This window comes from Rhinoderma darwinii, chromosome 11, assembly GCF_050947455.1.
Source record: "Rhinoderma darwinii isolate aRhiDar2 chromosome 11, aRhiDar2.hap1, whole genome shotgun sequence".
NCBI classification, from domain to species: Eukaryota; Metazoa; Chordata; class Amphibia; order Anura; family Rhinodermatidae; genus Rhinoderma; species Rhinoderma darwinii.
This window is the reverse complement of record NC_134697.1, coordinates 71480168-71507670: the sequence shown is the minus strand read 5'-3', so window position 1 is coordinate 71507670 and position 27503 is coordinate 71480168. Positions and strand designations below refer to the sequence as shown.

The 27503-nt window shown below is 44.9% G+C and overlaps 1 protein-coding gene across 2 annotated transcripts in view; it reads left to right on the top strand.

Moving 5' to 3' along the window:
* The window catches only part of LOC142663241 (uncharacterized), a 34258-nt gene extending 15508 nt beyond the window's left edge, over positions 1–18750 (top strand). The window contains exons 2-7 of one of the 2 annotated variants that reach the window (XM_075841736.1): positions 4632–4670; positions 6540–6604; positions 7178–7289; positions 7376–7491; positions 8081–8195; positions 18484–18750. In XM_075841736.1, the coding sequence (XP_075697851.1) occupies positions 4632–4670; positions 6540–6604; positions 7178–7289; positions 7376–7491; positions 8081–8195; positions 18484–18659 (623 nt within the window). In that variant the 3' untranslated portion in view covers positions 18660–18750. The remainder of the gene's footprint in view (positions 1–4631; positions 4671–6539; positions 6605–7177; positions 7290–7375; positions 7492–8080; positions 8196–18483) is intronic. The other variant, XM_075841737.1, reaches the window with a different exon arrangement.
* Positions 18751–27503: the final 8753 nt, after the last annotated feature.

The window sequence follows — 27503 nt, the reverse complement described above, 5'->3', positions numbered from 1 at the left end:
ATGTTCAGACCTTGGCTTTTTTGCATTTATATACTTGAAGATTTTTTGGGGATTTGTTTTACTATCCTTGGCCATCTGCCTTTCATTTTGTATTTTTGCTGATTTTATTACCTTTTTACAGCTATTATTAAGCTCTTTATAATTTACAAAGGCTACAGCTGTACCCTCAGATTTGTATTTTTCAAATGTCCTTTTTTTTTGTCATGTATTGCCCTTTTTACCCATGTGGGGTTACATTTTAATCGTTTATTGTTACCTATAGGAATAAATTTTGCACTATAATTACCCAAAGTAGATTTTAAAATCTCCCATTTATCATTTGTACCATTATTTGACATTAGTTCTTCAAAGTCTATATCCTGAATTGCAGTCCTCAACCTGGGGAAATTGACCTTCTTAAAATTAAGTGTTTTTGTCCTCCCAGCCTGTGTGTAAAGGGTTTGCCAGACACAGGTTCTGTGTCGACACCCGGAGTTAATCAGCCCTCATCAGCTCCAAGATCTGCTAGAGTGACGCGATCTGTTACCACTCAGGCTTGCAGGCTGAGGAGAGGGAGAACCTATCACAGCCTGGCCTGACAGTTCTAGCTCCCGCCCTTGGTCTATTTATACCCTCACTTGCAGCATGCTCCTTGCCTGTGATTGTCTGGTTTCCTGGCTCTGCGATTCCTGCTATTCACCCTATTGACCGCTGTTACTTGTTTACCCTGACTTGCCTGACTATTCTCCTGCTCTGTTTTGCTACTACGTACTCCCCTGGTTTGATTCAGCTCGTTCACCATTCCCTGTTGCTCACAGTGTCTCTGTGGGCAACTGCCTCAACCCCCCCCTCCTGCTTCTGTGTGCCCTTGTCTTGTGTTGTCTGTCTTGCACTTACTGAGCGTAGGGACCGTCGCCCAGTTGTACGCCGTCACTTCGGATGGGCCATGCAAGTAGGCAGTGACTGAGTTGCGGGTAGATTAGGGCTCAACTGTCCGTCTCCCTACCCCGATTCATTACACTGTGTTTGTTTTTTACGCTATACGTAAATTAGAACTACATTGTGTTCACTGTTACCGAGGTTTTCACGAACATTGATGTTCCCAAAAAGCTCTGCATTATTAGAAATGAGAGAGATGATAGAGCTTCACCTCTAGTCGGGTCTTCCACAAACTGGCCCATAAAATTTTCCTGCAACAGGTTGAGGAAATATCTCCCCTTTGCAGTTGAAGCCGAACCATGACACCAATTAATATCCCGGTAATTATCACTACAGTACCCGCCTGTGCAGCCCGCTCCATCTGTTAATATTGCTAAACTTTCATCTCCTCAGTTATATTGGGGAGTCTATAGATTACATCAAAAGTAATTTTTTCAATGTTTTCCTCCCTTTCTAATTCCACCCACACGGTTTCAACCTCCTCACAAACTTCACCCTCTAATATCTCTTTCACACTCGCCTTCATATCACTTCTCACATACAGACATTCACCACCGCCTTTCCTATTTGTCCTGTCTTTCCGAAACAGTGTAAAACCCTGTAGATTTACAGCCCAGTCATGTGAAGAGTCTAGCCATGTTTCAGCAACACCAACTATATTTATATTTTCTTCCAGTACCAAGGCCTCCAGCTCCCCCATTTTGCTTGCTAGACTTCTGTCATTTGTGAATATACACTTTAACTTACCTTTAAATGTTTCACTTTCAGTATCAGAAATGTGATTATTTGACATTATTTGGGCATTTTTATTTTCATTGCTGTTTTTTAATGAAAGGATCTTGTTGCCTAGTCATAAACATGAACATGTGCATAAACAGCAGTTCTCTCTACTCATCCATAGCCACATGCAGGGTACACATGTAAATGGGGTTACTAAAGGCTGTCAATATCAATCATTGTATGCCTATGGTGCGGATACACACCCACACCTACAAAGTTTATTTGAACACATTGAAATACTTTTGTAAAACATAACACTACCATACCATCCTCTTCCAATTCCAAATGCACAACATATTGCACTGATTCCGGGACGCAGGACTATACTGACGTCATATCATTAATCCCCGTCTCTGATTGCGTTTATGGTGCTCCGCCTGTCTGGGTCGTAATTGGTCGGCCAGTTCTTTCATCCTTCTGTAAATCAATAACAGTCCAATGCAAAGGATCACCACCAAGACATGAAGGACTATAACAGGGTGGATTAGCAGGTTGAAGAAAGAAGTTGGTTTAGGGCTGTATCTCTCACTAGGACACCTCTGAATCTTTTACCAGAGCTTGCAAAATCACTTTGATTTTGGTGTTGTCATGTTTTAACTGGATAATAGCTCCATCCTCAGACTCTTTGAGCTTTTCTACGATATCCTCTTTCTCGAGTCTAGGATGAGCCATTTCAGTTTGGTTCCAAACCCATGAGGGGTCATGTGCAGCCTCACAGGGAGTATCTGGGCAGATATCAAATCTATTCTCAGTGTTCACTGGAGTTATTCCCTTGTGTTATGCTGTATCGATGCTTAGGACAAGATTAATGGTACAATACACTTCTTGTAGGAGTATTACTCTTTCGATGCAATTCGTTTCGTAGATGGTGTAGGAGACATTTTGCACTTGATACCAACACCAATATCCTTGACCAATGTATCATCTCACAGGATCGGTATCCCAACAATGGTGTCTAAGCACCCGGTCATAACTACCTTGGCAGAGAATAGCATCCCCCTTCCTCCAACATCCATCTGTATCAAGATATATACATGACTTTCCTCAAAGGTTCATCACAATTCCCACGTGCATGACACTATATCCATACAGTGTCATGAATTCAATCTACATGAGATCTACATCTACATATATCCAATCTACATGAGATTGTGGCATCCATGCCACTGAATTACCCACCAGCTGGTGTGCTTTGCTGCAACAGAAGAGATAAAGGGACTTAACCTTTATAGGTGGAATGGGTAGTGGCCTCTATATAGTGAGGACACAGTATGTTTCAAGTTGCCTGAGAGTTCACCCTGAATCCCTCTACATTCCAGGGCGACTTTAGCTCTATAATGCTATTCCAGCAGACCCACAACTGACCTTTTAAACTTCTCTTGTAGAGCAGAAGATAGAGGTTGTTGCATGTTGTAAACCATTGAGGACGTGGTTAACATCAAGCTAGGTCTCAGCATTTTCACAGGCATGTCGCCACAGATTCACAAGTTCAGTCCTCAGGACTTCTAGATCCATAGTGTTCAGAGCCCCTACTCCCATCATACCTCCTCCTAGACTAGGGGTAGGCAACCATTTTTGTATGGCGTGCCGATAAACAAATCAATGATGAAGTACTCAGTGTGTCAGGCAAACATGAAAGTCATATAAGATACATGACATAAACAAATTAATCAGTTAATTAACAACTTTATTAATCGCATGGATACAGACACAACATTATTTAAAAAGGTTACAAAAAGGACAAAGAGACTCCATAATGTTCCAGTGTACATGAAGGACAGACTCCCTACAGCATATGGGGGAATGTATAGTACATTCCAGGAAAAGAGTATGGAGGATGGGCGGTAAAGAAATATATATAATAAGCACTAGTGCATCATACAATATCGTTTATATTCCATGCATTAGGAACGTAACAGTCGAAATAACTAGGTACAAATGCTTTTAACAAGTAACAATCGGTCAAAAACAGATGATCCCCCCTTCCCCCTTTCTTCAAAAAACCTTACCCATATTGGTGTTACAGGAGAGTCTGGCGAGCATGCAAAGAACCCCAACGCGCGTTTCACGGTATGCTTCCTCAAGGGGTGTATAGTGTCTAATTACAATTTGGTGCGGTTTATTGTCCGGAATTCCCTGCGCCACAGCGTTTCCGCCCTGTGTGAACATAGCCTAACTCTGTAGAAGCACTGGGGGTAGCAACAGAATAGGAAGTGTGTGCGCAAAAACGAGTCATGACTGGAACTTGGAAGAAGTCGAGAAGAGAAGGGAAAGAGAAGACGTCACATGTAATTCATTGGATGTAACTGTACTATGTTCTGTATTCACTGTGTAGAACTGGTATTTGACACTTATTGGGAGCTGCATTATTTAGAGGTATGGGGGGGCGGTACAAAGCATATGTCTTTGAGTTTGTGCCCATGATATTTTCTGACCGTAGCAACGCCTCTGGCTGCTAATGCTGCATGAATGGGCCACTTAAGAAACCCAGCGATGCAGCTGTAAGTGGCCATCGGCCATAAAGAGAAGTTGCGGGGAAGGGGTGGCCCAAGCTGAATTTTTGCACCAGGGCCCATGAGCCTTTAGCTACGCCCCTGGTCATCAATGTCTCAATTTTGGGGATCCAACTATTAAAGCAGGGGGCCCCTTCATCTTTTCTCTTTAATGAAATTGAAACACATCCCCATTCAGTTGAAAGTGCCTGGTTGGAAATGTAACTGTTTCATAAATAAAAAGGGGTCACAGGTCCTTTTTTTTTAAGGCATAGTGGGTGTCCCAGCAGTCAGACCCTCAGAAATCAGACATTGATGACATATCTGATTGATGTACCCTCAATGTTTATCGTTAGAAAAACACTTTAAATTAATGAAAAAATTCATTTTAAGCACTGCAAAGTTTTGCTAAATTGTATGTTTTTTTTGTTCTGTTTTTAGAAAATGAGCTTGTGGAAGCGTCCAACACACAAGCTCCAGGTAAATGTAAAGAGCGTACCAATAGCTGGACTATTGCTAAGTAACTTTTACTGTATTTTCCGTTAACCACACATTTTTCAATATTAAATGCCATGTACACCTTTGAAATGTTTGTCTTTTTTCTTTTTAAATAATATTGTACACCAGTGTGATTGGTGCAACTTCCAAAAGAATTTTATTCAAGATTGTTTTTACTTTGTGAGATACACCTGCTTTGTATTCTGAATCCGTCAGGTCTGCGGTTCATTGAAAGCGGGTTCTGCGTGTTTCTAATACGCAGGATCCTGCTGTAATCGATCACATCTGTGTTATGAACTTGTAATGGATAGCTGCTTGATCCTGCGTGTGTCTGATAGACAGCATCCATTACTAAGCCGGGGCTTAGCGTTAGCCAGTGACGAGGCTAACACTAAACCTTTATCATTACCCTGGTACCCACCACCACCAGGGGTGCCGGGAAGAGCGGGGTACTATCCAGTACCCGAACATCTGAAGTGATGGTCGGGCACTGGGGCGGCGGCAGGCTGGTATTATTAGGCTGGGTATGCCCTAAAACAGTGGGCCTTCCCACCCTGGTAATGCTAGGCTGTGGCTGCTTTATTGTATCTGTCTTGTTATGAAAAGTTTGGGGGACCCTACGTTATTTAAAAAAAAAATATTATTGTTTTTGGGCTTTCCCAGCCTACTAATTGCAGCCTGCGGCCGCCCCAGTACCTGACCGTCGGGTACTGGGTTGTTCCCTGCTCTTTCCGGCACACCTGGTGGTGGTGGGTACCGTGGTAATAATGGAGGGGGTTAGTGTTAGCCTCTTCAGCGGCTAACACTAAGTTAAACTATAGTAAACTATCAGACAGTAGAACTAAAGTTAAAAAAGACACAAACACAGAAATATATTTTATTGAAATAAATCCCCCCACACAACTTTCGTTAACCATTTTATTGAAAATAAAAACACTTTCATCTAAGTAGTCCTCGAATCCGAAGTAGTACAATGACTGAACCTGTAAGAAAACACAAAAAAATACCATTAGTAACTTATATATGGACAGGGACATTAGGGCATCCCTCTAGGAGGGGCATTTCCAGCCAGAACGTCGGCAACGCTCTGGCCAGGGATTCCGCTCTTATAGGAGCCTCTGACGTCATTGTCCATATATGATTAGTGACGTCAGGGGATTCTCCAGGAGCAGAATCTCCGTCCAGTGCATCGGTAATGGTCCAGGAGGATACCTTGACGTCACTGTCCATATATGGACACGAACGTCAGGGGCTCGCTCTAGAGGATTCTGCTCCTGGATCAGTCATGATGGCAGCGAGCAACCGGCTGCAGAGTGGGCCCCCCCAAGGGCATTGGGCCCTGGCACTTGCCCGGGTTTGCCAGGTGCTGACCCCAGCCCTGGGTGTCCAAATTATTTTTGAAAATACTGGTGATAAGTTTGTCAGTCATGAGAATGAAGAGAAAAATATCTAATATATCAAGCTAATTGCGCCAAAGTTATTTTGCCATGTGTTCCATTTTCTCAGCCTCATAAATTGTATTCTGCAACAGTATTGATAAATCTTTCGCAGAGTATTCTCTGCTCAGTGCTGTGGAATATGTCAGCCCTGTGCTAATATTGGGAAATAAATGCACATCATTATGACCTTGTTCATATAGGGCAGTTTTGTGTAGTTTTTAATGCATACATTTTAGCCAAAGCTGAGAGATGATTCTACAAGAAAGAAAAATATAAAGGGTAGACTTATACTTCTCTTTTTTGTATCCCTTTCTTGTTTTGGCTAAAAAAAAACCGAATAAAAAAATAGCACCGTAATAGCTGGTAATTATTATGTCCACAAAGCCCTTTTTCTTTTTCCTTTTTTTTTCAGACTTAGCCAAGATTAAGGACAATAGCAAAGATACGTCTTATAAATCTTTGCAAAAGAAAATAAAGGTATTTATTTCATATTTTTTTTTAGAATGATTCATGGTCATATTATGGCTTCAAACAATCTCCAAGTTGCACAGAGCTGGAATATGGCACCCTACTGTACCTCAGTCTTCATCCCATTAGATACAAAAGTCATACAGATGTTTTCTTAGGTGAGAGACTTGGCCCATTTAATGCTGCCAGTCACGTAATATGAAGATCCACAGTCATGTACAGCCATTGATCAAACAAAAGTCCAATGAGCAAACCAAGGGTTTTGTTTACCCCAGAGATAAGTCATCATCCAATGTCTATAGTGCTAAAGAGGCTTTGACCTTTGAATATGTCCCTCATAAATCTTACAGAACACCTCTCATTTGCGTGCTTTTTATATAAAACTCCCCGATCAGATGTCTGATACATTGTGATTGGGTCAGAGGCATGTTTCGGTGGTACGGGCCTTCAAATCCTGTATGTATAGATGTAAAAATTCCCACCTACGCTAGGGGAAGTTTAATTATTTGGGAATTTTGAGGTTTCCATTGAACTTTATTTCAGAAATGTACATCAAAATGGATAATACATTCTTAATTCTAGCACTTCATCGATCTTGATAATGATCTCACCAACATGACCCTGTCACAGATCAACTCACTTATCTGGAGGACACAGCAGGCACTTATCAGCCTTAAAGGATATCAGTCAAAAGGTATATCTCTTTACAGTACATAAAACTGCATACTTCTCTCTATGATATTGCTGATCAAAATTATTTTCTACCTTCTTTGTTTAAAGTTTATCAGAAATCTGTGATGACAACCAACTGCACAATGCCATTGGTGCCCATGAATGGTGGTTTGGTGTGTGCCTATTTTGATAGCGTTTACTACTGCAAACCAATGTGTGATCAGGTATTTATTCTTCTTACATATGAGACATAAGTAGTAATCATAAGGTAAGTCTAGGTTCACAGTACGCCTAGGGTAAACATTTCAAATATATGGCAGGAAATTCCCCCAACACATAAAGTATGTCTACTGTGCCCATAGAATACCATTAGCTAAATGTGTAGCAAAAAAAGTTTACATTTAGCATACTTGTGGCTGGTATAGGTTGTATACCTTTGCCTATTGCTTTCAATACGAATATCTGCACCGCACAATATACGTTTCTTTACCATGGTAGGTAATAGCAGACATATGAAACTGTATAAGCATACAGCTGAATACGTCTAAAGCATACGTTCAATAGAACATATCAAACTGTTCCGCCACATTTAATGCTCAAACTCGGTATGAATCTAGCCTCGTAGAACAGATTATGCAAAGGGTACAGTGTCTAGGAAAAGGTGCCAAAAGAGATATGTACGGAATCAAGAATTTCTAAATCTGATCAAACTGTTTATGTTTGTATATATGGCTTTTTTATATAGTACTACATGGCTATTCAACTAAGCATATAAAGAAAGCTAGTTAAAATGTCTCTCACTCCTGTTCTTAGGGCTATGATTTTTCATTTCTAAGGATAAGTAGATTGTATGAAAAATGTGGACCTCAAACTGGGTTTTCATGGACATCTCAATATCCTGGTGGAAACAGACTAGCTGAATGTACAGGTAAATATGAAAATGTACTGCTCTGATACTAATTATATGTGGCCAAATATTAGTATATAAAGCATTAAAAGTCAAGGTAAAGACTGCTATATCTATACATTTACAATTATTCTATGGTAGCTAGAGAAATAATGAGTATAAATGACACATTCTGTCTAAATATATATATATCTATATATCTACATATACCTACATATATATATATATATATATATAGTACTGTGTAAACGTTTTAGACAGCAGTGGGAAAGTGCTGCAAAGTAAGAATGCTTACTAAAAAGTGTTAATAGTTTTTTTATGAACTTAGAAAATACAAAGTTAATGAATAAAAGAGAAATCTAAATCAAATCAACATTTTGTGTGACCACTCTTTGCCTTCAAAACAGCATCAATTCTTCTCGGTACCCTAGCATGGATTTTGTAGGATTATAGTCAGGTATATGATTAACCAATTAGACCAAATAGGTAATAATAATCCTCATTTTCATAGTTTGAAACACAGTTATTAACTGTAACAGAAACAGTTGTGTAGGAGGCTTAAACTCGGACGAGGAACAGCCAAACTCTGCTACAAAGGTGAGGTTGTGGAAGACCATTTCATGTCACAGGTCCACCATGACAAGAGTGAGCACAGCAACAAGACACAAGGTAGTTATACTGCATCAGCCAGGTCTCTCCCAGGCAAAGATTTAAAAGCAGACTGGGGTTTCAAGATGTGCTTTTTTTTTAGCTCTTTTGAAGAAGCACAAAGAAACGGGCAACATTGAGGACTGTAGACGCAGTGGTCGTTTAAGGGAACTTAGTGCAGCAGATCAAAGAGACATCATGCTTACACAGTTACATAGTTACATAGTTGCTAAGGTTGAAAAAAGACACAGGTCCATCAAGTTCAACCTATAATCCTACCGTGTTAATCCAGAGGAAGGCAAAACCCCTTATGAGGTTGATGCCAATTACATCATTAGGGGAAAAATTTCTCCCTGACTCCAAATATGGAAATCAGAATAAATCCCTGGATCAACAGTGGGAGATAAGGAAAAATCCCAATCCTGGGGGTCCCCCAGCAGACGGGATATGATGATCCCCACACGTTGAAACTCAGAGCCAGAAGAATGGAGCCGTAACTGAAAATAAAGCATGCAGCTCTCACAAAAAGAGGCAAAAAATTTTTGATCGCCAGTAGAGATGAGCGAACTTATGAAAAGTTCGGTTCGGCTAGTTCGCCGAATTTCACGAAAAAGTTTGATTCGGACCGAACTAGTTCTGACCGAACCTGTAATTTCCGTGCACTGAGCATGGTACTGTCCAGGGTGCTGAAAGAGTTAATGGGCTGCACTAACTCTTTCAGCAACCTTGACAGTACAATGCTCGGCACGCAGAAAATACAATTTTAATGTAATAAAAAAAAATAAAAAATACGTTCATACTTACTTTCCTCCTGTCCTGCCTCCAGCGATGACATTTCATCCATGTCGCCGCTCGCTGCAGCCAATCACAGGCTGTAGTGGCGGTCACGCACGTCACGTGACCGCCTCTGCAGCCAATCACAGGCTGCCGCAGCCTCTGCAGCCAATCACAGGCTGCCGCGGCCTCTGCAGCCAATCACAGGCTGCAGCGGCCTCTGCAGCCAATCACACGCCCCTCTCCTGAAATATTCTGTGCTGCTGTGAACTCTGCTCTTACCATTACGTAGCTCTCAGTCTGTTACCTCTCCTCCACTCTGTGGACAGGTCAGGATCCTGTTTCTTTTAAATGCTGCTGGGGAACCCGCTCGATCCACTATATAAGGCTGCACTACAGTGCTTGGGAATAAGTGACTGGGGCAGAAGAGGATGGAGGCGCAGCCTTATATAGTGGATCGAGCGGGTTCCCCAGCAGCATTTAAAAGAAACAGGATCCTGACCTGTCCACAGAGTTTACGGCAGCACAGAGTATTTCAGGAGATGAGCGTGCGGATCTTGTGCGGGGTGGTGACTTGCCAATCATGTGAAGGTGTTTTTGAGGACAGGAGTGGAGGAGAGGTAACAGACTGAGAGCCACGAAATGGTAAGAGCAGAGTTCACAGCAGCACAGAATATTTCAGGAGAGGAGCGTGCAGTAGGACCGGTGTGACGTTCCTTTGTAAAGGCCTCTTCATGGCATTGATCATGTGGTCTCTACACCAACCTCCGGCTATCATTACATCCGATACAAAAGCGGGACTCATCGCTGAAGAGGATAAACCTGCCTTCCAGCCTCTATTGCCATCTTGCTGGGCACCGTGATAGCCTTTGAGAGCGGTGGCGTGTGGTGAATGGAACACCTGTGGCTGGATGTCTGGCTCGTAGCCCAATGTCGTGCAAACGCCTTCTGATGGTTTGTGCCGACACTGGTTGCCGCCCTCGGCTTGGGATGTGATGTCCAATTTCACTTGCAGTGCAGACAGGGCCGTATATGCCACTAGGCACTGGGGGTGCAGTGCCTAGGGTGTCCAGAACGGGGGAGGGCAGCTTAACTTGTGACCTGGCCGGCCAGCTTTGCGATCACTCACAGGGCAGGAGTGTTGGGGTGCGCTTCACCAGTGTTCCTTAATTACTATTAATGTGAGGCACATGGAGGTTCAAAACTCATCACACCATGAGCCTCGCATCAGAAAATGGAAGAACTTTTTTTTTTATTATTATTGTTGTTGGCAAAGTATTGTTTTGGTATCGAGAATCGCAATACTACACAAAGTATTATACTACACAAAGTATTGTTATCGAAGTCCGAATTCTGGTATCGTGACAACCCTAATGTAATGTACTGTGTTCAATTTTATCCGCGTCCTTACGAAGCGTATAAAATTGAAAGCGCAGGTGAAGCAAGGTAACCTTTAGTTCCCTTCCTCACCATTCAGTGTTTTCTTGTTGCAGAGGTGAGGTTATGATGGAATTTGGCGTATCTTGTGTGTGGGTGCCACTATAAACCTAGTGGATACAAAGGAATCCTGGCATTAGGTTTATAGTAGCACACACACCCGAGATACGCAAAAATTCTGGCGCATCTCGGGTGATCCTGCGCCACTTACAAGGATCAATAAACTAACTGTGACAGCTCTAAGCTGTCATTGGTTAGTTTACATCACGTGGTTGCCGGTTTCCTAAGTTTATTGATCTACTTTTAAAATGACCGCAATGACAGCTTAGAGCTGTTACTGCTTAGTTTACTGCCAAAGACCCAGGAAGGTAAGTATGATAATGATTTTGCTTGTTTACTTATTAATGTTACCAATGTTTTTTTTTGAATTTTTTAAACAGGTTTGGTCTTTGGACTACATCAGATTCAAGGACTACTTTGATGGCGGCATTTTTATTTTAAATAAATTGGTTAAAAAGGGCTGTGTGGGGGGCTTTTATTTAAATAAAATATTTTTTATGTGTTGTTTTTTTAAAACTTTATAACTACCGCCTTAGTAATGGTGACTGTCTTATAGACAGCGCCCATTACTAAGGCAGGGCTTAGTGTTAGCCTGTGAAGAGGCTAACACTAACCCCTCCATTATTACCCCAATACCCACCACCACCAGGTGTCGAGGGAAGAGCCAGGTTCGATCCAGCACCCGACCATCTGAAGTAATGGACGTGCACTTGGAGGCCGCAGGCTGATATTATTAGGCTGGGAAAGCCAAATAATAGTCACTCTGGTAATACTCGACTGCTGCCTTATTGTATCTGGCTGGTTATGAAAAATGGGGGGGACCCCACATTGTTTTTTTTTTTAAATTAGAAAAAAAACCATCACGGGGCCCTCTTATTTTCCTTAACCATCTAGGTACAATAAAGCAGCTGCAGCCTAGCATTACTAGGGCGGGAAGGGCCATTGTTTTTGGGCTTTCCCAGCCAAATAATACCAGCCTGCTGTCACTTCAGATAGTCGGGTATTGGAATGTACCTGGCTCTTCCCGACACCCCTGGTGGTGATGGGTATCGGGGTAATAATGGAGGGGCTAACACTAAGCCCCGCCTTAGTAATGGATGCTGTCTATCAGGCAGACGCCATTACTAAGGCAGTAGTAATGAAGTTTTTAAAAAAACAACACAACCCTCATTAACCATTTTATTGAAAATAAAAACACCATCATCAATGTAGTCCTCAAATCCGACATAGCCCAACGGCCAAACCTGTAAAAAAACACAAAAAAACAAAACACCTTAATAACACTAATAACTTAAAAAAGCAAAAACATTATTATACTTACCTTGCTGGCTCTGTGACAGTAAACTATGCAGTGACATCTCTAAGCTGTTTAGTTAAAGATTAGTTTACATCACCTGGTCCCAGGTAACCTCAGTTCATTGGCCTGCTTTTAAAAGTAGGACAATGTACTGAGGCAACTGGCAGGGTGTGTTTTGTTCCAGTCGAGAAGGGGAGCCACTGCAGGAGTGGTTTTTTGTTCTTCTAAAAAATAATAATAATCTGTGACCTGATCAATAATAGGGGAAATGGGCCCAAGTGTTCATGTGGGGGGCACGGAAGGGAATGTTAATGGGGTAGCACTGAGCATTTATTTTAGGGTATGTTCACATGTAGCATAAACACTGCAGATTTTCCCGCAACGGATTTCATTGTGAAAAATCTGCAGCATAATACAGTAGCAGTAGAGTGGACAAATCTCATCCACATGCTGCATAAAAAACCACTGTAAAAACGTTAATAAATTGACCTGTGGTGCGTTTTTTTAATCCGCTGTTGTCACGCTGGGTGCGTGGACCCACTGGGCCATACCGCCTAGATGGTATGGCAGCTGGCCAACAAGGCGCAGGTCACAGTCTATAGTTCATATAGTGTACCTGTGGCAGCTCGGACAAAAGCAATGAAAGGCTCGGCTGGGACTTAGGCAGCAGGCAGGCTCCAGTCGCGGTGTAGCAGGACAGGCGTGGAACACAGCACAGCATGATTACAGCTTAGCACGGCACTTGACCAGGTAGCACAGGATACAGGATACAGGTACAGGAACGGGGAACACTGGGAACTGGGAAACACTAGGAGACTATTTGCTTAGACAAACTTAGGGTACGACAACAACGCTCAGGCATGGGAGGAAGGGGCTGGGCTCTTCTTATAGTCCAGGGTAACCATGGGCTAATTTTGACATTTAACTCCGGTGCGCACGCGGGCCAAGGTAAGCGGAAGTGAGCGCTGGCGGCAGTCAGGAGGCGATTGAGCCTGGCGGCCCGCGGCCGTGGACATGACTGTTGTTTTCTGTTGCAGGTTTTCTCTATTGAGTTCATTGGGGAGGTAAAGCCCCAACAATTAATACATGTTGCATTATTTTCGGCGGAAAAACTGCGTATTGTGGGCATCAGCCTTAAATGTGCCTAGGGCAGTACAAACTCCAAATACGGCCCTGAGTACAGAATACATCACTACGGGCTATTCTTTCAATCAGACGAACCATCCATGCAGAAGTTCACCACCGCGCAACTCTTGCTGTCATTCCTGGCCTCTCGGCCTAGCAGCGTAGCTATTTCCCTGGAGTGATAAATCAAGGCCTCTCAGTACGAGGATTCTGTCCCTCTCAGCTTGCGACAAGTGGCGATAACTGGCAGATCAAAGAGCAGGAGACATTGCACAATCATACTACCATGATCTGTGGGTATGTGGACCTACTAGGCTGCCCCACCGTAGCGGGGTAGCAGCTGGCCAAACAACAGTGTACCAAGTCAATATAAAGTCTGAGCACAAAGGTACCTGTAATAGTCCAGACAGTAGCAACGGCTTAGGCACAGATGGTACCTTGGCGACAGGTGATGCAAAAGGTGGCAGATGACACCAGTCAGCAGGCGTAGTAGATGGCACAACACGACTCCAACACTAGAGATGTCACAGGAACAAATACAGCATGGGATACAGGATACAGGTAGCAAGGCACGGGAACACAGGGAATAGGATACGACTAAGGGACCATTTGCAAGACTAACAAAGGAATACAAACAACACTCAAGCAAGGAGTAAAAGGGCAAAGCCCTTCTTATAGTCCACAGTGATCATGGGCTAATTAGTGATGTTTAACATCTGCGCGCACTGGTCTTTTAAGGCCGGGTGTGAGCTTGCGTGCGCACCCTACAGGACACTGCAGAGCGGAGCGGATGTGAGCGCTGACATCTCTTAGGGAGGAGAAGAGTTAGTAGTCCCTGCGGTCCGTGGCTGTGGATGTTATACATCCCACACCACTTGATCAGATTTTTGAGGTTTCATGTGGCTAAAACACGTTCAATCTTGCTTTTATGCCCCTCCCACATGCCACGGATTGGAGCTTACAAATTTGATCACTTGCAGATCTTAACGACACCTGCTACTTCCTAGATTTGCATAACCTTACGGATTGCCCTTCTTGGTGTTGCAATTTCAACGTTGAGGAGTGTGTACAATCACAGATCATCAGTAGCTAGTTTTGGGCAGCCGCCCAAAGTATAATGCAGTTTTGTTTAATTATTGCAGTGATATTCCGTGAATCGCGGCAAAAACTGAGTCAAAACTGCATTGTGTATGTCCTCCAGAAGGACCTACAGACATAAGGTCAAATGATCTTATGTCTGCAGTTCTTGTTAGGGTATGTTCACATGGCCTATTTTCGGCCATTTTTCAGTTCGTAAACGCCGCAGAACGCCTCCTAACCTCTGCCCATTGATTTCAATGGGAAAAACGGTGTTCTGTTCCAACAGGCGGTTTTTTACGCGGCTATTTTGAAAAACGGCCACGTAAAAAAAACGCCCACGAAAAAGAAGTGCATGTCACTTCTTGAGCCATTTTTGGAGCTGTTTTTCATTGACTCCATTGAAAAACAGCTCCAAAAACGGCCGTAAAAAACGCTGCAAAAAACGCGGACTGCTTAAAAAACGTCTGAAAATAAGGACCTGTTTTCCCTTGAAAACAGCTCCGTATTTTCAGACGTTTTTTAGGTTGTGTGTGCACATACCCTGACTGTGTAGGGGCCTGTTGGTCACATGACCGCAGGTCCTAGAACAGCAGTAAGACTCCATTGTGAAGACTGTGAGGTGAGCTGCTCGGTAAGTATAAGGGGATGGATTTGTTTGAGGGTTTTGGGGTCTGTATTTAGGGGGTCTGGTCTGTGGTCTGTATTTAGGAGGTCTGGTCTGGATACAGTATTTAGGAGGTTAGGTCTGGGGTCGGTCTTAGTTTAAGGGGTCTGTATTTAGGGGGTCTGTATTAGTTTAAGGGGTTTGGGGTCTGTATTTAGGGGGTCTGGTTTGGAGTCTGTATTTAAGGGGTCTGTATTTAGGGGTCTGAAGGTTTGTATTAGTTTAAGTGGTCTGTATTTTGGGAGTCTGGTCTGGATACAGTATTTAGGAGGTCAGGTCTGTATTAGTTTAAGGGGTCTGTATTTAGAGGGTCTGTTTTAGTTTAAGGGGTTTGGGGTCTGTATTTAGGGGGTCTGGTCTAGGCTCTGTATTTAGGGGGTCTGTATTTAGGGATCTGGAGGTTTGTATTAGTTTCAGTGGTCCGTATTTAGAGGGTCTGGTATGGGGTCTGTATTAGTTTAAGGGGTTTGGGGTCTGAATTTAGGGGGTCTGGTCTAGGGTCTGTATTTAAGGGGTCTGTATTTAGGGGTCTGGAGGTTTGTATTAGTTTAAGTGGTCCGTATTTAGGGGGTCTGGTATGGGGTCTGTATTAGTTTAAGGGGACTGGGGTTTGTATTTAGGGGGTCTGGTCTGAGGTCTCTATTTAGGGTGCTTGTTCTGAGGTCTGTATTTCTTTAGCGTGGTCTGGTCTGAGGACTGCAATAGTTTAGAAGGTCTGTGGTCTGTATGTATTCTATGATTCGGTCTGGGGTCCGAATTTATTAGTCTGAGTAAAAGGGGTTGTCCGGGCACATCGATAGGTCATTAGTATGAAAAAAACAATCCGTGCCCGGACAACCCCTTTAATGTATGGGCCTGGGCCTTGGTGTCTGAATTTTTGAGTTACTATAGAGGCTGGAAATGGCTGCAGAAGCGAGGAGCAAAGATCAGGAGAAGTTGCCATACCGGTCTGTGTTAGATGGAGAAGAAAAGAGAACGACTCACATCAGAGAAGACATCACTTGTAAGTCACTGGATCTATAGAGGATTTGTCCCCTCACCTGACATGTCTGTTGTAGGAAATCTTTGTATTCCACGTAAAGTCAGTGACACTAACCACTTCACTACCCTAAACCAACCCCCGAGGACGTACCTATTAATTACTTAACTGCTCAACTATACACACAGCCTTGACAAAATCCCTGTACACCTTTGGTAGTATTACATGGTGTGCATTCACATAAATCAGTGACCATCTAACCAGGACCAGCTCCAGGTTTATGTGGGGTCTTTGGCGACACAGACTTAGTAGGCCCCTTTGCAGGGGAACTCTCGGCGGCAGTAAAATGGCAGAAAATGTCACTTTGTGCCCCATATAGACATTAGGCACTATTTATGCCCCCATATAGCAGTTAGGCCCCCAGTTTGTAGCCCTATCAATTTTGTGCCCTCTGTAGATAGTGCCACACAGCCCCCCTCCCAAGTAGTGCTACACAGTCCCCCCTCTCAGGTTGTGCCACACAGGCCCCCTCCCTGGTAGTGCCACACAGCCACCGCCCTGATAGTGCCACGCAGCCCCCTCCTTGGTAGTGCCACACACCACCATCTCTGGTAGTGCCACACAGCCCCCCTCCCTGCAGGTAGCGCCTTTGAGGTTCACTCTAGGAGTGGAATCCCCAGCCAGAGCATTGCCAACGCTATGGCTAGGGATTCAGTTTCATGAGAAGCCCCTGATGTCACTGTCCATATATGTATAGTGTTGTCAGGGGCAACCCCAGAGCCATAGTCCCGGGCAAAGAACTACTAGCACTCTGCCTGGGACCAGGGGCGTAGCTAAAGGCTCATGGGCCCTGGTGCAAGAATTCAGCTTGGGCCCCCCTATCCCTCCCCAACACCACCAGACCCCTGTGCACGCCTATGCAGCTGCCTTGCCCGACAGACCCCATGAATACCCCCACAATATAATGCCCCCCATAGCTGCCCCCACAGTATAATGCCACCACACAGTATAATGCCCCCATAGCTGCCCCCACACAGTATAATGCCCCCATAGCTGACCACCACAGTATAATGCCCTCCCATAGCTGCCCCCACAGTATAATACCCCTATAGCTGCCCCCACAGTATATTGCCACACATAGCTGCCACATACAGTATAATGCCCCTATATAGTATAATGCCCATATAGCTGCCCCATACAGTATAATGCCCCAAAGCTGCCCCATACAGTATAATGTCCCCATACAGTATAATGCCCCCGTAGCTTCCCCATACAGTATAATGCCCCCATACAGTATAAAGCCCCCATAGCTGCCCCCATAGTTGCCCCATACAGTATCATGCCTCCCATGAAGTATAATGCCCCCCATTGTTGCCCTCAATAGCTTCCATATAGAGTATAATGCCCCCATAGCTGCCCCATACAATATAATGCCCCCCATACAGTATAATGCCCCCTTAGCTGTCCCATACAGTATAATGCCCCCATACAATATAATGCCCCCTCAGCAGCTACCATATGAGCCCCCCCTCCTATACCCAGTATAATGCCCTCATATGGATGTACCTAATAGAAAAATAATAGCATAATTACTTACCTATCCCCGTTCCCACGACGGGTGGAGGATCCTTTTTCTTCTCCGCACTGTGCTGTGAGTGACTCGGCCCAGACAGGCGCGATGATGTCACTACACCGCGCCTGCCTGCGACGAGCCACTCTTGACATAGTGAATGCTGGAGCAAGGATTCCGCATTGAACCCAACTGAAAGATTCAGTTGGAAGCGAGACCAGTGCGGTCAGCGGGCCTCCTGCGGGCCCCCCAGGCTTAGGGGCCCGGTCGCAGTTGTGACCGTTGCAACCCCTATAGCTACGCTAATGTTTGGGACACTGCTCTGCTCCTGAGAACACTGTCCATATATGGACAGTGATGTCAGGTGCTTTCCCAGAGACGGAGTCCCGGAGCAGCGAAGCTTCTAGCACTCTGCCTGGGACTCCTTCTCTCCACATGACATCACTATCGATATATGGACAGCGATGCCGTGATGACGGCAGCAGCGTCAGCACCGGGTTCGCCACGTGCTGACGCTGGTTAGGCATCTAACACATGGTTTTGACAGCAGGGCTACTGTAGTTTCTTTGGGGTTTCTTGAGCTGGTTTATAGCGGAAACTTTCACGGTAACTCATTTAGTTGTGTTGAATTATTAGCTGTAATGCTCTTCTGTAATGCTCTTTCTTTAATTATAGCTTCTGACATTGCCATAAGTGGACAATCCTCAGCATATTTCAAGAATAAAAAGTGCCAAGAAGCTTTCAGCATGGGGCCAGAAGAGACATACATAGATGAGTTTATAAAGGAACTGGAAACAAATGGTATAACAAACAATCACAGAAAAGATCTGAATTATCTTATATGTGGATAACAATTAGGGGAACAAAACAGCAAAAAAATATATGATTGTGTTTTTTTTTCTAAATTCTCCAAAGATCAATAAACTAACTTTGAACTACTAATTATACTAATATGTGGCTGCAGCATAGAACATGAATTGTTATTTGCTCAGTATTTTTTTTTGCATACGTGCATTTCACATTTGTTGTTGGCTTATTTGACATTTGATCAAGGACATAGATACCATAGCGGCAATCCATCTGGCTTCTATGGGCAATCGAAAAGAGGGGCCCCAGCCCTGGTTAGTCCCATTTTTTTGTTATTGGGTGTCAAGAACATCTGCAGGATTCTCCTCTCCAGAAAAACTGGACTGTTCTCAAGCAAGGGGTGGAGGGGGGGGGGGGGGGGGGGGGGGGTTGGTTCAATGATTATAGAAAGGGAGTGGAGGAGTATAAAAACATGAGACCTACACTTCTATGTATTTTAATTTGTTGTCAATTCCAAAATCCTGTGTAGTAGAAGTTAAGAAATACTTGTGCACTGTGCCAGTGACCTTTGTAATTAAATGTTTTTCTATTTCATTAGATTTATACCTAATCTCACTAGCAAAAACAATGTTGTGTAATCTAGTAAAAATAAAATATCTGCTGTGTCTTCACCTTTCAGATTTTTACTTTTCCATGTTCAGTTGTCTGCCACATTTTCTATCGGTGACCACACTGTCTATACCACACATGACTACACTTAAGAATCATCTATGTATACGTCACCCAAATGTACAAGCCACACCACCCTAATGGTAGCCGAATAGTAGCATCGGACATATGACGTTGGATACAACATGCATCCAACATATTTTTATTGACATATCGCAGTTTATCAGAAACACATCATTAGATGTATTGCATCATAAATATCGTTGTATTTTGAAGGAACATCCACTTGAAACTGATTTGAATAATTTACATACCTAAGCTTTTGGGCATGCTTTACTAATATTATTTCCACAGCGGGAATTAAAAAAACGGTTGTTTTTAACCATGTGTAAGTAAAAAAGAGATAGAAGGCTCCCCAATATGGGGCTCTTCTGAAAATCATTTTAATAACCCTTGTTCAAAATATTAGACAGATTGTCTTCATGGTACAATACAGGTAAGAATTTAGTCACTAAAGCCTTTATTTTTGTAAACTCACATCTGTATTATGTCACAGAAATAGGGCCCTCGTTACTATTAGTGAAATGAGGCCTTAGAAAATAGCAAGTGAGTTCTATCTTTACAAGATGCAATAGAAATATCTATTTTCAAAGAACATTCAGGGCAACCCTGCTGGCAGAGACGCTTACAAACTGCTGATGTTTACGCTGCAAAGGCAGCATCATTTGAGCAGTTTTTCCTTGCCTTAGTTAACTCACATACTGGAATAGCCTTAACCCCTTAATGACCAGGCCAATTTTTGGCTTTTAATTTTCGTTTTTTTTCTTTCCGCATTCCAAAAGCCATAACATTTTTTTTTATAGACAAGGCTGTTTGACAAGGGCTTGTTTTTTTGTGGGACAAGCAGTAGTGTCATGGTATGTGGGTATGGGGACCCACTAAGCCGCAGCACTGTAGCGGGGAGGCAGCTGGCCAAACAACAGAGCACCCCAGTAATACAAAGTCCCGCACTAGGGTACCTGGATAGTCCAGACAGTGGCCGCAGCTCTGGCACAGATGGAGGTGTGTGCAGCAGGTACGCCAGATGTGGCGGATGACAGCAGGTGCCACAAGTTGCGCCAGACGTGGCGAATCACACTGGACGTGGAAGATGACACAGGACGTGGCAGATGACTCTGGACATGGCAAATGACAGCAGGTGCAGTAGACACGACTCCAACACTAGTAGGCACAGGAACAAGAACACAGCATAGGATACAGGAACAGGTAACGGGGCACGGGTAACAACTGGAACGGGAAAACACTAAGGGACCATTTGCAAGACTGACATGGGATACACTTAGAATGCTCAGGCAAGGATCAGAAGGGCAGGGCCCTTCTTATAGCCCAGGAAATCATATGTAGATGATGATGATTGTTCTCATGTGCGCGCACTGGCCCTTTAAGACCGGGCACGAGCGTGCCCGCGCACCCTACGGGACACAGCGGACCAGAGCAGAAGTGAGTGCTGGCGTCTCCTAGGAAGGAGATGCAAGCCAGCGCTCACTGATCCATGGCTGCGGGCGTCGGGAGGTGAGTAAACCCGACGGCCCGTGGCCATGGACACTACAGTATCCCCCCTCTTGCGCCCCCTCTTCTTGGAGCCAGAGCGAGAGAGGAATTTCTTAATGAGAGCAGGGGCACTGAGGTTCTCTTCCGGCTCCCAGGACCTCCTTCCTCCTACCCTTTTGTAGTCCAGGATCTCCCTCATCTCGAACACATGAAATGGAAGTCTTACTGTAGCGGTTCAGGACCACTGGTTTCAGGAGGGAACACATGAAAGGAGTTGGGGATTCTGAGGGTAGGAGGCAGCCGCATCTTATAGGAGACAGGGTTTATCTGTTGCAGAATCTCAAAAGGACGAGGAACCTGGGAGCAAACTTGTATGAAGGCACCTTCAAACGAATGTTCCGTGAGGACAGCCAGACTTTAGTACCTGGAAGATACTGAGGCGGCTCTCTTTTTTTGGTATCTGCTTTTCGCTTCATGCGATCGACTGCCAGCAAAATAGAGGACCAGGTATGTTGCCAGATTTGCAGAAAGTCCCCAAATGCAGAGTCAGCAGTGGGTACCTAAGAAGTAGTTGACACAGGAAGAGGGACTCTAAGATGTTGACTGTACACAATTTGAAATGGAGTGGATGTGGTGGACTCACTTGTGTGGTTGTTGTACAAGAGCTCGGCCCATGGAAGAAGCTGTACCCAGTTATCATGCTGTAAGGAGATGAAGTGGCGGAGATAATTCTCTATGATCTGGTTGATCTTCTCGACTTGCCCATTGGACTGGGGGTGATAGGCTGAGGAAAAGTCCAATCTCACATCCAGAAGTTTACGGAGGGCTCTCCAGAACTTTGAGGTAAATTGAACCCCCCGATCAGACACAATGTGAATGGGGCAAGCCATGCAAGCGGAAGATATGCTGAATGAAGAGACTCGCCAGTCGGGGAGAAGAAGGTAGGCTGATCAGCGGGATAAAATGTGCCATCTTCAAGAACCGGCCCAACACCACCCAGACAGTGTTGCATCCTGCTGAGGGAGGAAGGTCTGTGACAAAGTCCATCGCAATGTACTGCCAGGGGGCATTGGGTACAACATTTTTGGGTAGCGTGGGCCACCAGAAGTGATGAGCAATCAGGTTTCAGGTTTTACAAACACCAACGTGCCCAGCAAGTTTAGAGCTGTGACCCCAGCGGAGAATTCTTCTCCTGTCTGCGAATCAAACAAAAGTCCTCCCCGGAGGGATGTCTCTAACCTGCAAAGGATTAGCAGTGACAATTCAGGACGGGTCTATGATACTTTGAAGAGACTCCACCGTGTCATCCGTCTCAAATGACCGGGACAGGGCATGGGCCCTCACATTCTTGTCAGCGGGACGGTAGTGGAGCACAAATTGGAAACGGGTGAAGAACAGCGACCACCTGGCTTGACGGGGATTTAGTCATTGAGCGGATTGCATATAGGTGAGGTTCTTGCGCTCTGTGTAGATCAGGATGGGGTGAGCTGCGCCCTCTAGAAGAAGTCTCCACTCCTCCAGAGCCAATTTGATGGCCAGTAGCTCCCGATCCCCAATAGAGTAATTGTGCTCTGCAGAAGAAAAAAGTCTTGAGTAATAGCCACATACTACTGCCTTTCCTTTGAAGCTCCTCTGTAACAGAAGTGCGTCTGCACCAACAAAAGAAGCATCCACCACCAATGAAAACTGCCAAGATATGTCAGGATGATGGAGGATCAAGGCTGAAGTGAAGGCTTTTTTGAGGCTAATAAATGCGGATTCTGCCTCTGCAGTCCACACCTTGGCATTCACACCCTTCTTGGTAAGGGTAGAGATGGGAGCTGTCAGTGATGAGAAGTTTGGGATAAACTGCCGGTAGAAATTGGCGAATCCCAGGAAACGCTGTATGGACCTCAGGCCTTGAGGACGTGGCCACTCCAGGGCAGCTTTCACTTTCTCAGGATCCATCTTGAGACCTTGATCTGAGATGATGTAGCCCAGGAAGGGCAGAGAACTCTTCTCAAAGACGCACTTCTCCAGCTTGGCATATAAACGATTCTCTCTTAATCGTAATAGAACTTGACGGAGATGCTTCCGATGAGTCGTCGGATCTGGGGAGAAAATCAAAATATCATCGAGATAAACTACAACACAGACATAAAGGAGATCTCGAACGATATCATTGACCTATTCCTGGAAGACCGCGGGAGCATTACACAGTCCGAATGGCATCACTAGGTATTCGTAGTGCCCGTCTCGGGTGTTGAACGCCGTCCTCCACTCGTCCCCTTGACGGATTCGGATCAAATTATAAGCCCCACGCAAGTCTAGTTTAGAAAAATTTCTGGCTCCTCGTATATGGTCAATCAGTTCTGATATAAGTGGAAACGGGTATTTGTTCTTGACCGTGATCTGGTTGAGACCACGGTAGTCAGTGCAGGGTTGAAGGGATCCGTCTTTTTTTTTAACGAAGAAGAACCCAGCCCCGGCGGGAGGAAAACTTACGTATAAAACCCCTCTCCAAATTCTCTTTGATATAGGCCGACATGGATAGAGACTCTGGCAAGGAGAGAGGATATACCTGTCCACGGGGGAGAGAGGCATTAGGAACCAATTCAATGGGGCAGTCATAAATCCGATTTGGAGGCAGCGTCTCAGCCTCCCTCTTGCTGAAGATATCTGCAAATTGAGCGAAATGGGGGGGCAGTCCCGCCAATGACTGAGGCAGAGGAGGCTGGACAAGTTGAAGCTGCAACAGACAATGACCGAGGCACTTGGAGCCCCATTGGAGAACCTTTCCAGAATTCCAGTCCAGGACTGGGGAATGCAGTCGAAGCCAAGGCAAGCCCAGCAGGACAGGCTTGATGGTCTTGGGCAAAACAAGGAATGAAATTAGTTCAGAATGAAGGGCTCCAACCTGGAGCTTCAATGGCTTGATTTTAGATATGATCAGATCAGGCAGAGGCAGTCCATTCACTGAGGCAACAGACAAAGATGTCTCCAGGGGAACTGTGGGCAACGGGAGATGATCCACTAGCTCCTTTTGGATGAAGTTTGCCGCGGACACGGAGTCTACATAGGCAGAAATCCGATGCATCCTCTCACCGGATATTATGGTCACAGGAATAGTCAACGTGGAACAGAATGCTTTATTTGGTACTATTCCACCTAGGGTTGTCTCTCCAACCAATCCTAGGCACTGGGGTCTCTCTGGCATCTGGGGACACAAATGCACAATATGGCCTCCGAGGCCGAAATACAGACAAAGTCCAGAAGTGCGTCTGCGTTGTCTCTCCTGGGTAGACAATTTGACTCGGTTCATCTGCATAGGATCCTCTGGTAGGACGACTGATAAGGATAGTAAGGATTGCTGGAAAGTAGAATCCAGCCTAGAAAATCCTCTCTCCCGGAGAACCTCTTGGAAATGCTCTCGGATCCTCATGTTAACCTGGGTGGCAAGTAGGATGAGATCATCGAGGGTAGATGGCAGATGGCAGATTGCGAGCAGCCAGCTCGTCTTTAATCCCAGAAGACAGTCCCTGCCAGAATGTGGCCACCAAAGCCTCGTTGTTCCAAGTTAATTCAGCAGCCAGGGTACGCAACTGAATGGCATACCTGCCCACGGAGTTTCCTCCCTGGTGTAGGGTCAGCAGGGATGCACCAGCCGAAGAAACTCTCCCAGGTTCCGGAAAAAATTGTGTGGAAAGTCCGTAAGAAGCACTGCTAGTCATGTGTCTCTGATTTTCCCACAGAGGATTTCCCCATGCCAGGGCTTTGCCAGTATGGAGAGAGATGATGAAGGCGATCCTGACGTCATCAGAAGAGAAGGACCTGGAATGTAGTCTGAAGTGGATCTGGCACTGATTCAGAAATCCCCTGCAGGTCCTCGTGTCTCTGTCATAGTGAGGAGATAGCGGCAAGAAGCACAGGGGATTGGCACTGGTACTGACAGGAAGTGTAGCAGGAGGAAAAGCAGGAATGGGTGCGGTGATGACTGTGGTTTGAGCAACCATTCGATGGGCAATGGCGTTCACCGACAAGAGGAGTTGGTCTTGCTGGGACTGGAGGTCTTGCATCTCGGCCAGCATGGCTTGTGTCGTCAAGGTCTCAGGTTGACCAGCATGGTCCATGGCCTGAGCATACTGTCGCGGTATGTGGGTATGTGGACCCACTAGGCTGCACCACCATAGCGGGGAGGCAGCTGGCCAAACAACAGAGCACCCCAGTAATATAAAGTCCCGCACTAGTCCCGCGGATGACAGCAGGTTGCGCCAGACGTGGCGAATCACACTGGACGTGGAAGATGACACAGGACGTGGCAAACGACAGCAGGTGCAGTAGACACGACTCCAACACTAGTAGGCACCGAAACAAGAACACAGCACGGGATACAGGAACAGGTAAGACTGACATGGGATACACTAAGAATGCTTAGGCAAGCATCAGAAGGGCAGGGCCCTTCTTATTGTCCAGGAAATCATGTGTAGTTGATGATGATGATAATTGCTCTCATGTGCGCTGGCCCTTTAAGACCGGGCATGAACTCGCGCAACATCCGGGACACAGCGGACTTGAGCGGAAGTGGGAGCTGGCGTCTCCTAGGAAGGAGATGCGAGCCAGCGCTCACTGATCCATGGCTGCGGGCATCGGGAGTTGAGTAAACCCGACGGCCCGCGGCCATGGGCGCTACAAGTAGTTTTTCATGGCACCATTTACTGTACTATATAATGTACTAGGAAACTGCAAAAAATTATTTGTGAGGTGAAATGGGCAAAAAACAGCAATTCCGACATTGTTTTTTGGGTTTAGTTTTTATGGTGAACCCGTTTTAGTGGCCGTGTGGTTTCCGTGTGCACTCCCGTGTGCACTCCGTGTTTCCGTTTCCGTGCGCTGAGCATGGTACTGTCCAGGGTGACAGTACCATGCTCGGTGCGCGGAAAATAAAATTTTAATGTTAAGTTCATACTTACATTCCTCCTGTCCGGCCTCCAGCGATGACGTTCAATCCATGTCGCCGCTGCAGCCAATCACAGGCTGCCGCTGCCGCTGCAGGCAGGCTCAGGCTGCCGCGGCCTCTGCAGCCAATCACAGGCTGCCGCGGCCGCTGCAGCCAATCACAGGCTGCCGCGGCCTCTGCAGCTAATCACAGGCTGCGGCGGCCTCTGCAGCCAATCACAGGCTGCCGCGTCACAAAAGAAGGTCGGACTGGAGGAAGAAGAGGGACTCGTCACCAAGACAACGACCGGGTACGCATGAAATGCTTTTTATTTTATTTTATTTTATTTTTAATCAGCAGCCTCTTTTTTCTATCAGTTATTGATAGAAACAAGTGGCTGCCGATTAGTGTAATATTTTTCTAATGTTTTTCTGCCCGCCCGGCGGTTGCTAGGCAACAGCTCCGTCACACACACGGACGGCACATGGATGCCTTCCGTGTGCCTTCAGTTTTTTTGATGGCCCCATTGACTTGCATGGGCCTCACGGTCATGGAATCTCGGACCAAAGTAGGACATGCTCTACTTTGGATCGGAAAGGAGCAACGGACCATCAAAAAAACTGAAGTGTGCATGGCCCCATTTAAATGAATGGGTTCAGGGTGCTATCAGTGACAAAAACGGATAGCACCCTGAAGGAAAAAACTGAAGTGTGCATGAGGCCTTATCTTATTTCTTCGGGTTGATATGATTAGGGTGATACCAAATGTATATCGTTTTTTAATGTTGTTTGACTTTCACAAATAAAAAACATTCTGAGAGTCATAACTTTTTTATTATTCCGTTGATAGAGCAAGGGTTATTTTTTGCAGGGTGAGCTGTATTTTTTATTGGTATCATTTTGGGGTACATGTGACTTTTTGATCACTTTTTATTAAAACATTTTGGGGAACTAATGTGACCAAAAAACAGCAGTTTGAGCGTTTTTACGTTTTGTTTTTTTTACAGCTTTTACCGTACTGGTAAAATAACTTTATATTTTAATAGTTCTTTTACAAACGTGTCGATACCATTTCTGTTAATATAAATTCTCTTTCTTAACATTACTTTAACAAGTTTTTTTATTACCTTATAATATTTTTTTTGCATAGTGGCTTAATAGGAGCACAAAGATGACAGAACTAGAGGCCTTCATTAGGCCCCTAGGCTGCCATGACAACCATCAGCACCCTGTGATTGCGTCCCGGGGAGCCCAATAGCCTGTTGGAGGGGGAAGTCCCCCTATTTCTAACACCTTAAATGCCGCTGCCACTCTTGACCATGGCATCTAAGGGGTTAAATAGGCAGAATTAAAGTGATCTTTGATTCTGCTCGTTGCAGTAAAGTGTCGGCTGTAACATACAGCTGACCCCTGCTCAGTATAGAGCACGCTCAGCCTGTGAGTGCGCTCATACTTCACTTTAACACTTGTCACATACATGACATTGCGTTAAGGGGTGGTATGTCTAGAATGACAAGACAATGCCTATTGTGCTCCCTGAAACTTCCTCTCTGTAAACAGTGGAGGACAGTCTTGATTCATTAATATTCCTCGTTAAATACAAACCCAAGAAGAGAATCTGTTTAGAATGAAAGGCAAGATTTATAGAATTCTCATTCTAGTACAGCACATATGTCGGTATGGTCTCCACATCGGACCCACAAATTAGGATGACATAAGCGATGTAGCACCATACCGAACTAAGGGGTTATAGT